Source organism: Oncorhynchus nerka, linkage group LG16 (assembly GCF_034236695.1).
Source record: "Oncorhynchus nerka isolate Pitt River linkage group LG16, Oner_Uvic_2.0, whole genome shotgun sequence".
Lineage (NCBI taxonomy): Eukaryota > Metazoa > Chordata > Actinopteri > Salmoniformes > Salmonidae > Oncorhynchus > Oncorhynchus nerka.
In genome coordinates, this window is record NC_088411.1 from 8,162,545 (window position 1) to 8,177,062 (window position 14,518).

General features: G+C 39.8%; 1 protein-coding gene across 1 annotated transcript in view; it reads right to left on the reverse strand.

The window, feature by feature from the left end:
- Positions 1–3,595: 3,595 nt before the first annotated feature.
- LOC115143972 (rab11 family-interacting protein 3-like) overlaps positions 3,596–14,518 on the reverse strand; it is a 104,513-nt gene continuing 93,590 nt past the window's right edge. Inside the window, exons 11-12 of the mRNA XM_029684483.2 lie at positions 10,600–10,896; positions 3,596–8,716 (exon numbers count right to left, since the gene is read on the reverse strand). Coding sequence (XP_029540343.2) covers positions 8,600–8,716; positions 10,600–10,896 — 414 coding nt within the window. The 3' untranslated portion in view covers positions 3,596–8,599. The remainder of the gene's footprint in view (positions 8,717–10,599; positions 10,897–14,518) is intronic.

Sequence of the window (14,518 nt, forward strand, 5' to 3'; positions counted from 1 at the left end):
TTTTTCATCCAAAACATAGACATATAATATTAATTACCTGAAGATTATACTGGGCACATGTTTGAATGCCTGCACAATTTACAAAGAAACTTACCATTTGAGTTCTCCCTTGTCACATAGAGGGACATTCTTTTTTTAATTTGGTAAAATAAAACACTGGATTTGCAGCAAAATTATGTGAGAAAATAAATTATTGGTACAATCCTCCAATGAGCAGCAATCCTGGAAATATAATGGTCTATATCACAAAAACTATTGGTCAAGACACTTCAAAGGATACTGCATTCTTTCTCCATGGAAACCACATCCTTACCATGGTTACGAGATACCAGTGTCTTCTTTATTATGTAGGTTTTCATTTTTATTAAAACAACAACAATACAAAGACAATACAAATGGCCGATCCTATCAGTGGGTGCTCTGGTCAGTAGGTGCGCTCGTATGCCTTCATATATGCTCTATCTACAGTCACAGCCAAAAGATTTGAGAATGACACAAATATTAATTTCCATAAAGTTTGCTGCTTCAGTGTCTTTAGATATTTTTGTCAGATGTTACTATGGAATACTGAAGTATAATTACAAGCATTTCATAAGTTTCAAAGACTTTTATTGACAATTACATGAAGTTGATGCAAAGAGTCAATATTTGCAGTGTTGAGCCTTTTTTTTCAAGACCTCTGCAATCCAATTTGTGGGTTTTTGTTCGTCCACCCGCCTCTTGAGGATTGACCACACGTTCTCAATGGGATTAAGGTCTGGGGAGTTTCCTGGCCATGAACCCAAAATATTGATGTTTTGTTCCCCGAGCCACTTAGTTATCACTTTTGCCTTATGGCAAGGTGCTCCATCATGCTGGAAAAGGCATTGTTCATCACCAAATAGATCCTGGATGGTTGGGAGAAGTTGCTCACGGAGGATGTGTTGGTACCATTCTTTATTCATGGCTGTGTTCTTAGGCAAAACTGTGACTGAGCCCACTCCCTTGGCTAAGAAGCAACCCCACACATGAATGGTCTCAGGATGTTTTACTGTTGGCATGACACAGGACTGATGGTAGCGCTCACCTTGTCTTCTACGGACACGCATTTTTCCGGATGCCCCAAACAATCGGAAAGGGAATTCATCAGAGACAATGACTTTACCCCAGTCCTCAGCAGTCCAATCCCTGTACCCTTTGCAGAATATCAGTCTGTCCCTGATGTTTTTCCTGGAGAGAAGTGGCTTCTTTGCTGCCCTTCTTGACACCAGGCCATCCTCCAAAAGTATTCGCCTCACTGTGCGTACAGATGCACTCACAACTGCCTGCTGCCATTCCTGAGCAAGCTCTGTACTGGTGGTGCCCCGATCCCGCAGCTGAATCAATTTAAGGAGACGGGCGCAATCTTACTGGCAGCAATATCCTTGCCTGTGAAGCCCTTTTTTTGCGCAAAGCAATGATGATGGCACGTGTTTCCTTGCAGGTACCCATGATTGACAGAGGAAGAACAATGATTCTAAGTACCTCCCTCCTTTTGAAGCTTCCAGTCTGTTATTCAAACTCAATCAGCATGACAGAGTGATCTCCAGCCTTGTGCTCGTCAACACTCACACCTGTGTTAACGAGAGAATCACTGACATGATGTCAACTGGTCCTTTTGTGGCAGGGCTGAAATGTACTGGAAATTATTTTTGGGGATTCGGTTAATTTGCATGGCAGAGGGACTTTGCAATTCATCTGATCACTCTTCATAACATTCTGGAGTATCTGCAAATTGCCATCATACAAACTGAGACAGCAGACTTCGTGAAAATTAATATTTGTGTCATTCTCAACTTTTGGCCACGACTGTAGTAAATGGAAATGTGATGAGCAATATTATACAAAATATCAAGATCATCAAACAAAATATCATTTTATTATTTGATTTATTTTCTTACTTCACTGTTTTCTTTGACCTTTTTACAATGACTTGAAATTATAATTCCCCAATATCAATAAGCAGGGGCGCAACTTTGGTTTTAGAAGAGAGGGGGACATAATATATAATATATATTTTTATCCAGTCAGATAAACACTCCACACAGACTACCCGAATTGTGGCCCTAAAGCACACTGTTGTCTCTTTTTGTATCACATTCCAATTTTAAAACAGGGCGGCCCCCCTACAGTGAAAGTTGCGCCCCTGATAACAAGGATTGCATCTTTCAGGGGATATTCAATGAAAAATATATAGCAGTAAACAATACTGTTATAATAATTTACACATTATCCTTCGGAGTAAGAATAAACAGTTTGAGAAATGCGAGGGTTAAAAAGAAATTGGAACTTGTTTAAAGTGCATAAGAGAATCCCATTGAATCAAGTTTAACCACGCAAAACAGAATGCCTGGACAGGACTCAGTCAATCAGTCAGCTAGCAATTATGCAAAGTATCACAACTAGCTGTCTGAACTAGACAGTCTGAAATAAAGAAGGAAACAAAGAATAATAGCAAAAAAAGGAGGTAATCTTGCTATTGTATCCAGGAAACATAGGGTACAGTATGTGGGAAGATATGTCTTACGGTTTCCTCCTAGTAATGCACCACTGGCTGCTGGGTACTGTAGTAGTAAATGATTGCCTGAAGCCTCATTGAGCCTCATTACTGCTGGGGAAAGCCATCAATTACACTCAAAGGCAGAATGACTTGAACCAATTAGACAGTTGCATTGGTTTATGATTGACATGTGTGGTTCAGCCCTTTGTGGGCTGGCTTTGTGAGGCCTCACTACCTGTCCCCAGGCAACAGGCGTAGTGCAACTCCACTGACTTCCATATGATATGGATGGGTAAACCTAAAGATCAGTTTAAAAGATTCAGAAAGTGATATACAGAAGAGATCTGTAGTTCTGTACAGTGCCGTTCTCAGCTGGGGAGATAAGAGTTAGCATGTGTCACTGATAACTACAATGACCTTTAAGAGGTCACTGTCTGCAACGTCAGCATTACAGTGGATCACACTTCAGTGGGGCTGAAGTGGAATGACCACACCATATAAAAAGCCATTTTGATTTGATCAGACCAGAATGAATGAAACACGTCAGTGTTGCCAATTCAATGGGTGCTCAACACAACACTTTTGAAATGTACTGTGTGCTACCTTGAGTACAAGACAACAATTAATCTAAATATTTTTCTCAATTCAACTATTTCTCCCCATGAGTAGCATTCAACTATTAAATCCATTAAATACCAGAATCCCTTGTGAATCCAGAAATGTCAAAACTATTTACAAACGTTTCCCTAAAAAACAACTTGTATTAGAGAGAAACAACGGAAAAGAATCATTAACAAAGAGTGTGAAGTAATGTGAAATGTGGAATAAATGTATGAATGTGATTCACAGATGGGAGAAAATGATGTGTACATGCTACATGCTGGAGTGGCATACACAAGACATACCCATGGGGGAGGATCATATTATTTCTTAGCAGAAGACCAAAAAAGATTTTTTTTCCCTCAGCTATAAAAATACCTAGAATCTACAAGGTTAGAAAAAAACTTTACATATACAAGTTATTTACATCCAAAGGCCATTTTTCATGGAGCGCTGAAAAGAAGGAGAAGAGCGTGGTGACAGAGCAAGAGTTTTATAGATGAAAGGTGGAGGAGGCTGCATTTGTCTTTAGTATAGCTGCGTGGTTGATACAGAATGCTACAAGTTGTCTGCAGTTCGAGCAGTTAAGAGACAGCAACAATATTATCCTTCAATATGTCAAGTATCTCAACCGTGTCAGAGAGTGCATTGGTGAATAGGCAGCACTGATAATATGTATCAATAGCCTGCCATTTTCATTACCTCTTGCTTATTTTCAGAAATGTGGTTAAAAGTTCAAGAGATTCAGATTGGGGCTTAGTCAACTGAGGCTCTTACAGTAAAGAAGAGAGTTTTGTCCGTTTGTTGACGTCCGAATGTGGCGTCTGTCCATCGCTCCCCACTGTTCTTCACAACGTTATTGCTTCATCGATGTGTTAAACATTTTCTACTCCTTTAAATCAAAAAGCTGTGGGAGAGTTACAAGATCTAACCTCTGAAACTCTCCGGTAGCCACAAGCAACAAGTCCGTTTTCAAATAATTTTTGCATTCTTAAGTAATTCATGTTATCTTAAAGCAAAAGATATCTTCAAATTCCGATTACATTCCTTAACAATAAACTTTTTACATTTTATTTTTATTTTTTACAAACAATACTTTTTGTCTTAGGTACAACCGATTCCATTCCTTCAATAAAACATTACAAATATATTCAGCTTTTTTATCAACATGTCAAATATATTCAGCTTTTTTATCAACATTTCATGGAAAGTAAGTTATAGGTAACAAGCAGACCAGACATGTACTTCCCAATTGATAAGACGGCTCCCTTTTTGCTTTCACTCAGCTTGAGTCCACTAAGGATCAGTTGGGTCAGTCACACGCCAAAGAACTACACTTCCCAGTGCACTCAGCTCAAATACAAAAATACAAACTAGTCAGAGCAACATTTTCTCTCAATTTGATTTAGTGTCCAAGTTACACCATCCAATTATTTCATGTCAGTATGAGCATCATTTAGTACAGTATCTATATATGTATTTGTCCGTTTTTAACTACCCCAAAGTTACATTAGAGGGAGTGAAGTGATGGGTTAGTGTTCTCTTATTGGAGTATTTAGCCCACCTGACTCCCTAGGACTCTGTTTCATTATAAAACAGAGTTAAGGCCTCCCTTACCTGGGTTGCCTTAACTCACACTGAGAAGAAAATCCAAGTCAAATCAGGATAAACACGGTTAATGTAGTAGGCGGCACCACAAGACTGTATTCAAGAGAGCAGCCAGGGTTGACTTAATTTGACCTCGTCTCCTGACCAGTGCTTCATACTGTTTAAATGTGGTTTAAACACGGTTCAGTCTAATACAGGAGAAACGGGACAAAACGTCCCATGAGTTCATTCATTTACTGATCTCACGGTGAAAGATGGTATCGGCTGATATGTAGTTGAAGGACATGTTTTAGAATCATGTTAGCATTGAGGCTCATAAGATCTAATTGTCTAAAATATGTTTAAGGGGACAGCAACAAGTTAACTAGCTCTTCCATGCAGTCCAACTCTCGAAAGAGTTCCCGCATAGAAAACACATTCGCACACACAAGGGAAACTCAGGTCCCTCTACCCAAATTCAGGGAAGTCATCATAACCAAATCCTACTGTATTCAGGGGGAACAGACAAGCACACAAAAAGCAAAGCTCAAATGCCAGGGACGTTAAACCACGTACCTTATTTTCTCAGATAACAGCCACAAAGAGTGACAATTTTATTTTCCATTAAAATCTTCTTTAAGGGTAATTGGGGTGTTTTTTCCCACCTAAAATAGCTATACATATACAGTACATATATACACAGTACATATATACACAGCTGAAGTCGGAAGTTTACACACACTTAGGTTGGAGTCATTAAAACACATTTTTCAACCACAACAAATTTCTTGTTAAAAAACTATAGTTTTGGCAAGTCGGTTAGGACATCTACTTTTGTGCATGACACAAGTAATTGTTCCAACAACTGTTTACAGACAGATTATTTCACTTATAATTCACTGTATCACAATTCCAGTGGGTCAGAAGTTTACATACATGAAGTTCACTGTGCCTTTAAACAGGTTGGAAAATTCCAGAAAATTATGCCATGGCTTTAGAAGCTTCTGATAGGCTAATTGACATTATTTAAATAAATTGGAGGTGTACCTGTGGATGTATTTCAAGGCCTATCTTCAAACTCAGTGCCTCTTTGCTTGACATCATGGGAAATCCAAAAATAAATCAGCTAAGATCTCAGAAAATAAAATGTAGCCCTCGACAAGTATGGTTCGTCCTTGGGAGCAATTTCCAAACGCCTGAAGGTACCACATTCATCTGTACAAACAATAGTACACAAGTATAAACACCATGGGACCACGCATCCGTCACACCGCTCAGGAAGGAGATGCGTTCCGTCTCCTAGAGTTGAATGTACTTTGGTGCGAAACGTGCGAATCAATCTCAGAACAACATCAAAGGACCTTGTGAAGATGCTTGAGGAAACAGGTACAAAAGTATCTGTATCCACAGTAAAACGAGTCCTATATCGGCATAACCTGAAATGCCGCTCAGCAAGGAAGAAGCCACTGCTCCAAAACCGCAATAAAAAAGCCAGACTACGGTTTGCAACTGCACATGGGGACAAAGATAGTACTTTTTGGAGAAATGTCCTCTGGTCTGATGAAACAAAAATATAACTGTTTGGCCATAATGACCATAGTTATGTTTGGAGGAAAAAGGGGGAGGCTTGCAAGCCGAAGAACACCATCCCAACCGTGAAGCACAGTTGTAGCAGGGTGGCAGCATCATGTTATGGGAGTGCTTTGCTGCATGAGGGACTGGTGCACTTCACAAAATAGATGGCCTCATGAGGAAGGAACATTATGTGGATATATTGAAGCAACATCTCAAGACATCAGTCAGGAAGTTAAAGCTTCCAAATGGGTCTTCCAAATGGACATGGACCCCAAGCATACTTCCAAAATTGTGGCAAAATGCCTTAAGGACAACAAAGTCACAGTATTGGAGTGGCCATCACAAAGCCCTGACCTCAATCCTATAGAAAATGTACCCAACTTATTGTGGGAGGCTTGTGGAAGGCTGACCCAAGTTAAACGCAATGCAATCAAATACTAATTGAGAGTATGTAAACTTCTGACCCACTGGGAATGTGAATAAATAAATAAAAGCTGAAATAAATTATTCTCTCTACTATTATTCTGACATTTCAAATTCTTAAAATTAAGTGGTGATCCTAACTGACCTAAGACAGGGAATTTTTACTAGGATTAAATGTCAGGAATTATGAAAAACTGAGTTTAAATGTATTGGCTAAGGTGTATGTAAACTTCCGACTTCAACTGTATATATGTATATATATGTGTGTGTGTGTGTGTGTGTGTGTACACACACACACACACACACACACACACACACACACTACATGTCAAAAGTTTGGACACACCTACTCATTCCAGTGTTTTCCTTATTTTTTACTATTTTCTACTTTGTAGAAGAATAGTGTAGTCATGAACAAAATGGAATAATGTAGTAACCAAAAAAGTGTTACAGAAATCAAAATTGATTTGAGATTCTTCAAAGTAGCCACCCATTGCCTTGATGACAGCTTTGCACACTCTTGGCATTCTCTCAACCAGCTTCATGAGGTAGTCACCTGGAATACATTTCAATTAACAGGTGTGCCATGTTAAAAGTTAATTTGTGGAATTGATTTCCTTCTGAATGCGTTTGAGCCAATCGGATATGTTGTGACAAGGTAGGGGTAGTATACAGAAGGTAGCCCTATTTGGCAAAAGACCAAGTTCATATTATGGCAAGAACAGCTCAAATAAGCAAAGAGAAATGACAGTCCATCATTACTTTAGGACATGAAGGTCAGTCAATCCGGAACATCTGAAGAACTCTGAAGGTTTCTTCAACTGCAGTCGCAAAAGCCTTTACGGGCTATGATGTAACTGGCATTTTTTATTTAATCTTCATTTAACTAGGGAATTCAGTTAAGAAAAAAATCTTATTTTACAAAGACGGCCTACCCCGGCCAAACCCTCCCCTAACCCAGGCGATGCTGGGCCAATTGTGCACCGCCCTATGGGACCCCTGGGATCGAACCAGGGTCTGTAGTGACGCCTCTAGCACTGAGATGCAGTGCCTTAGACCACTGTGCCACTCGGGAAATTAGACCGGTGAAAATCTGTCATTTGGTCTGATGAGTCCAAATTGGAGATTTTTGGTTCCAACCGCTGTGTCTTTGTGAGATGCAGAGTAGGTGAACGGATGATCTCCAGATGTGTGGTTCCCACCGTGAAGCATGGAGGAGGTGTGATGGTGCTTCGCTGGAGACAGTCAGTGATTTATTTAGAATTTTAGGCACACTTAACCAGCATGGGTACCACAGCATTCTCCAGCGATACGCCATCCCTTCAGGTTTGCGCTTAGTGGGACTATCATTTGTTTTTCAACAGGACAATAACCCAACACACCTCCAGGCTGTGTAAGGGCTATTTGAGAAAGAAGAGTGATGGAGTGCTGCATCAGATGACCTGGCCTCAATCACCCAACCTCAAACCAATTGAGATGGTTTGGGATGAGTTGGACCGCAGAGTGAAGGAAAAGCAGCCAACAAGTGCTCAGCATATGCGGGTACTCCTTCAACACTGTTGGAAAAGCATTTCTCATGAAGGTGATGGAGAGAATGCCAAATGTGTGCACAGCAGTCATCAAGGCCGAATCTAAAATCAAAAATATATTTAGATTTGTTTAACACTTCTTTTTTTTCTCTTCTTTTTTTTTTACATACAACATGATTCCATTTGTGTGATTTCATAGTTTTGAAAAACCCTTGAATGAGTAGGTGTGTCCAAACTTTTGACTGGTACTGTATATTTGTGGTCAGTCCCAGCAGTCAGTCTTTAAGTGTTTAGCCAGTCTCTCCCAGTATGGCAGTCCAGTGAGGCGGAGAGACCGCCAGGCTACCCTGTTCCAAAATGGCCATCTCTAGTACTTGACCTCCAGCATGGAGGGGTTGGACTCCATGATGGCAACAATGATGCGGTCGATGTAGTCCTGTAGTCGGAAGTTGACGTCCTCCTGCTTGCGGATAGCTTCCATCAACTGCAAACAACACAACAGATGAAATGTTTAGAAGGATAGTAACTTATATGAACTTTTCATTTGCATTGAACAATTATTTAAGAAGTTAAAATAGGACACAACAAGATATGCAATACAGATTTCAGCTATCTGCATTTAAGATTCAGAATTTTGATGGGGGATGCATCAAAGTTGCAAGAAATGCATTTTATTTCACCTTTATTCACCCAAATTAGTCTTACTGAGATAAAATGGACATAGAAATACAGTATATTTATGTCCTGTATATCAATGCGGCAGGTAGCCTAGTGGTTAGAACATTGGACTATTAACCAAAAGGTTGCAAGATCAAATCCCCGAGCTGACACGGTAAAAATCTGTCTTTCTGCCCATGAACAAGGCAGTTAACCCACGGCTCCTAGGCTGTTATTGAAAATAAGAAATTGTTCTTAACTGACTTGCCTAGTTAAATAAAGGTTAAAAAAATTAAAATAAATGCAAAGCCTTCTCTGTATAACTAGTGCCTTCAGAAAGTATTCACACCGCTTGCCTTTTTCCACATTTTGTTTAGTTACAAAGTAGGATTAACATGGACATAATTGTCATTTGGTGTCAACGATCTACACAAAATACTTTAATGTCAAAGTGGAAGAAACATTTTTTACAAATGTTATAATTTAAGAAAAATAAAATACTAATATATCTTGATTAGATAGGTATTCAACTCTCAGTCAATACAACTGTGAGTTATTTATCATTGCCAGCAGATTTAAGTCAAAACTGTAACTCGGCCACTCAGGAACATTCACAGCTTTATTGGTAAGCAACTCCAGTGTACATTTAGCCCTGTGTTTTAGGTTATTGTCCTGCAGAAAGGTGGATTCATCTCCAGACATCTGGAAAGTGCACAGAAACAGGTTTTCCTCTAGGATTTTGCCTCTGCTTAGCTCCATTAAGTTATTTTTTTTATCCTGAAAAACTCCCCAGTCCTTAACGATTACAAGCAAACCCATAAGATGACGCAGCCACCACTATGCTTGAAAATATGGAGAGTGGTAGTCAGTAATGTCTTGTGAATTGCTTTGCCACATTATTTGCACTATTACTTTAGTGCCTCGTTGCAAACCGGATGCATGTTTTGGAATATTTGTATTCTGTACAGGCTTCCTTCTTCCCACTCTGTCAATTAGCTTAGTATTGTGGAGTAACTACAATGTTGTTGATCCATCCTCAGTTTTCTCCTATCACAGCCATTGAACTCTGTAACTGTTTTAAAGTCACCATTGGCCTCATGGTGTTTCCTTCCCGTCCAGCAACTGAGTTAGGAAGGATACCTGTATTTTTGTAGTGACTGGGTGTATTGATACACCATCCAAAGTGTAATTAATAACTTCCCTAAGCTCAAACGGCTATTCAATGTCTGCTTTTTTTTTCTCCCATCTACCAAAAGGTGCTTTTCTTTGTGAGTCACGGAAAACCTCCGTGGTCTTTGTGGTTGAATCTGTGTTTAAAATTCACTGCTTGATTTAGGGACCTAACAGATAATTGTATGTGTGGGGTACACTACTACAGAGTGAGTCCATGCAACTTATTATGTGACTTGTTAAGCATTTGTTTAGTCCTGAACAAATTTAGGCTTGCCATAACAAAGGAGTTGAATATTTATTGGCTCGAGACATTTCAGCTTGTCATTTTCAATAAATTTAGAACATTTTTGAAAAACATATTCCATTTTGACATTATGGGGTATTGTGTGCAAGCCAGTGACCAAAAAAATAGAAATGTTATCAATTTTAAATTCAGGCTATAAGACAATAACATTTTGAAAAAGTCAAGGGGTGTGAATAGTTTTTGAAGGCACTGTATATGTGTATCTGCTGTCTACTATCTATATTGTGACTCACCTCTCCCCGGGACACAGAGTTGATCTCAGCCGCCAGTGACTCGGAGAAGGAGGCCGTCACCAGGTTCTTGGCTCCCTGGATGCTCAGGTTGATGATCTGGCCGTTTAGCTCGTCGTTCTGCTCCTTCAGACTGCGGTTGTCTTGCTTGAGGCGTCGGATCTCCTGCTCTAGCTCGGCCTCACGGGTGCGGCTCTGGTACTCTTGCAGCCCGGCACTGGGAGAGAGCCCCCTCCTGGCCTCTGCCTCCAGCTTGTACAGCTGTAGGTGCTCCAGCTGCTTCCGCAGGTCCTCAATCAGCTGGTTGAGGGAGGGAAGAGAGAGAGACTGCTGTTAGAGAGAGATACCGCAATAGTCTATTCTGCAAGAGCAACTAGTCACCAACCGTTGGAGGGGTTGGTTGGAAAAAAACAATAATTGTAGGTATCCTTTTTTACTAGGGCACTCAAACGATTTAAATAAATGTGATTAATCACGTGATTTTCTATAGTTAATCGCGATGAATCAAATGTTTTGAATTTACTCAAATTTGTCCATAAAGAAAGATTTTAAAAAGCAGTGCATTGAGTTACAGGCATACTATGCTTTGATTGTAAGGGATGGAAACACAAAATAATCTCTATCAGAAACAAAATGCTCCAAATGTTTAAGAAGGCCTATTCTCTGTTATCAATGTTCTTGATGTTTAACATTTTGCATGCACGAGCACAAATTCTGTTAAAGCTTCAGGCATTCTAAATGAGTGTTCGCCCAATTGCTGATTGGAGGGTTAACTATAGGAAAAAAATTGAACTGGCTCTCTGGATACAAAGAGAATTTCAACCTGTCCAACAATATTATTAATTCCACAGATGACAATAACAACAGATCAGTCAGAGGAGTATACTATGACTGAAGCTAGATCTACTCAGGGTTTTCTAAAGATAGCCAGTTTCAGTTAGCTTCACATTCAAGCTCAGGCTTAATCCGTACTACGTCGGTAGATATTGCTTGTCCGCCTGCTGCTAACTCTAGCAGGCTTGTAACTGCGTGCATTGAGACAATGCTGAAATATCAATCAATGGGTGGGTCTATGCCACATTTTCATTTGTTCCGAAATCAAAATGAAAGAAAAGTTATCTAACAAATTCAGCAGGCTATGGTGTGAAATAGGCTTGTTGAAGTGCCGTCTTTATTTGATTACTTATCGTTAATGCTGTCTTTGGTGTGCTTATCAATGCACAAGCACATTTTTTCACATTCCTATCGATAAAATAATTATATGAAGTCATATACAAGTTTTACTGTGCGTGAAGTTTAAAATGTATTCTGACATTACTAAATGTAAAATGCGATAGGTATTTTTTTATTTTTTATTTTTTAACACACAAAGAAACATTATCAGCCGTCTTCCTCAAATGAAGGGGATGATGACGCAATTTTTACAAGAGGGAGGGAATGAGGTTCGCATCTCGCAGTTCAGACACTTCATTCAGAATAAATGGAGTTAGCCTGCCGGTTAGTTCTGAAGGATTCGTTGCCATTGAAATGTACCTGTCTAAAAGGTGAGACACTTTCATGGTACCGGTTATCCCAAGTTGAACTGGTTGACCAAAGTTGCCTCGCTAACTCCTCAAACCACGTACGTAGTATACGGCTAACATCTGAGTTAATGTAATACAGCTATTAGATCTAGCCTAGGAACAACTTATCCGTGTTCTTCAACATTAACTAGCCACAAGTTGCTTCTACTAGAATTGTGATAATTTGCTTAAAGATGCACTATGCAGAAATTGCGCCACCGTTTTCTTCGTTGCAAATTTTTTAATAGTTTATGTGACAAAACAAGCAAATATAGTGTACAGAATCATTGTGCAACCTAAACTGCTGTCAAATATATTTTCCATAACCAAAAACATTGTATTTGAAGCAGGTATACAAAACCTAAAAACTAAAGAAGAACGGGAAGCATACAAATAACAGACATAACAGATCTATCACTTCTTAGACTTGTTTTTAATGAGAATGACATTTCTATATGAATTTGGTCGGGTCTCCCAAAAAGTTACATATTGCAGCTTTAAATCTTTGACTGGAGAACTACAACAAAACAGTAGCTAAATGGAATGGATGTCCTGTTCTGATTAAAATCATTGTTGGAAGTTCGAGTTATATAAAGAGGCATTCAGCGATGGCCATTTTAAATATTTGTTTGGTTAGCTACAGTAGCTAGCTAACGTTAGCGTAACCAGTGCTTAATTAGAGCCGCATCCTGTCCAGACTTGACCTTGTTTGTTCCGGCGACCTATGTGCCCAAACCAAGGCCCATTTAGCTGCAACACACATTGTAGACAAGTCTAAAGAAAACACCTTAACACAGGTTGTAGTTAAAGCTCAAAATAAAAACATAAACACTACTGCGCTAGTCTTTTGAACAGCTTATAAGGAGGCTAAACATCACAGACCCGCTCACGGTTTTGAGCAAGAAATTGACTGTCAGGAGTTAAATGAACTTGAGATGGGGAGAATTCTCCATTCCAATGTTGCTTGCTCCAACATACAACAACATATTTCATCCGAAATAAAGCAAAAACGATTTGAAAGAAGAGTACAGCGCTCTCCCAAAATCAGCTCGATGAGGCTACTAGTTTGAATAAAAGAGTGCCTTCATTGTTCCAAACGTTGGGGATTTTTATTGATGTTGTGTGACGCAAGCTTATTTTGTTATTCAAGTTGTGATGTATTGTTCATTTTTAACCGTGTGTCCCAAAGAGTAATAAATACTCTTCATTGTATATATCAGACCTGTATATATCAGATATGGACAAACCGGCAAATTTTTGTTGATATTGTGGAACTGGAGGATTTATCTGCTGAGGGAATTGTCTGTAATCTGTTATCTGCATTAGAGGGTATAAAGTTTACCGAGGACTTTCTCTCCAAAACCCTCATTAGAATTACGTGTGATGGTGCGTCTGTCATGCTGGGATACAAGAGTGGAGTAGCAACAAGGCTCCAGGCCCTCTTCTCTAATTTAACTGTTTGGCAATGCTCGGCACACAGGCTTGAGCTTGCAGTACGCGATGTGGTAAAATTGATGATCTATCAATCATTTAAAAATACTAAAGGACAAGCTACATGTGCTTTATAGCATATCCAACAAAAAAATTAATGGAGCTGAGGGAGTGCACAGAGAGTTTAGACATTCAGCTGTGCAAAATCGGCAGGATCTTGGACACCAGATGGGTGGCATCCAGTTTTAGAACTGGAGAGTCTGTGTGGAACAATTACCCGGCTCTTCACAAGCATTTCACCACAGCAGCTGAGGATGCTTCCCACGATGGCGTGACCCGTCAGAGCTGTAGTGGCCTGGCCATGGGCATATCCTCGCATGCATTTGTTAACAATCTAGGCCTTATATGTGATGCACTTCCAGAACTATCGGAATTGTCACTCAAGCTCCAAAAGTGAGACTGCACAATTATTACTGCACACAGGGCAGTCACCAGGGAAGCGAGGGTGTTCAGGGCAATGGCAGAGCAGCCAGGCCGACACGACACTCACAACTCAGCCAGAGAGGGATTCAGGAGAACTCTTTCCAATGCGTCAAACTGAATGGTGGAAGACCCAGCGCCTCTGCATACCTCTACCATATCAGGGCTACTCTTTCTGAACCTTGTTGGCCCACCCTTGACCAAATTGTACCCAGTCCCCTATATGAGGTCATGGATTGCTGAAGGACACAAATGTGTCACAGACACCAGGAGCAAAACAAGAAATAGGGAGGAGAATACGCACAAGGAAATGGTTGTTGTGGGAGGTTTTGGAAAACTAAGGTAGGAACATCTTTTTCCTTTACAAACTTGTTCTGTTTACTGTAAAGTTAATCTGAATATGCGCTTCATATTATCACATAGGCAGGAGGCCTATTTATTATATGTGT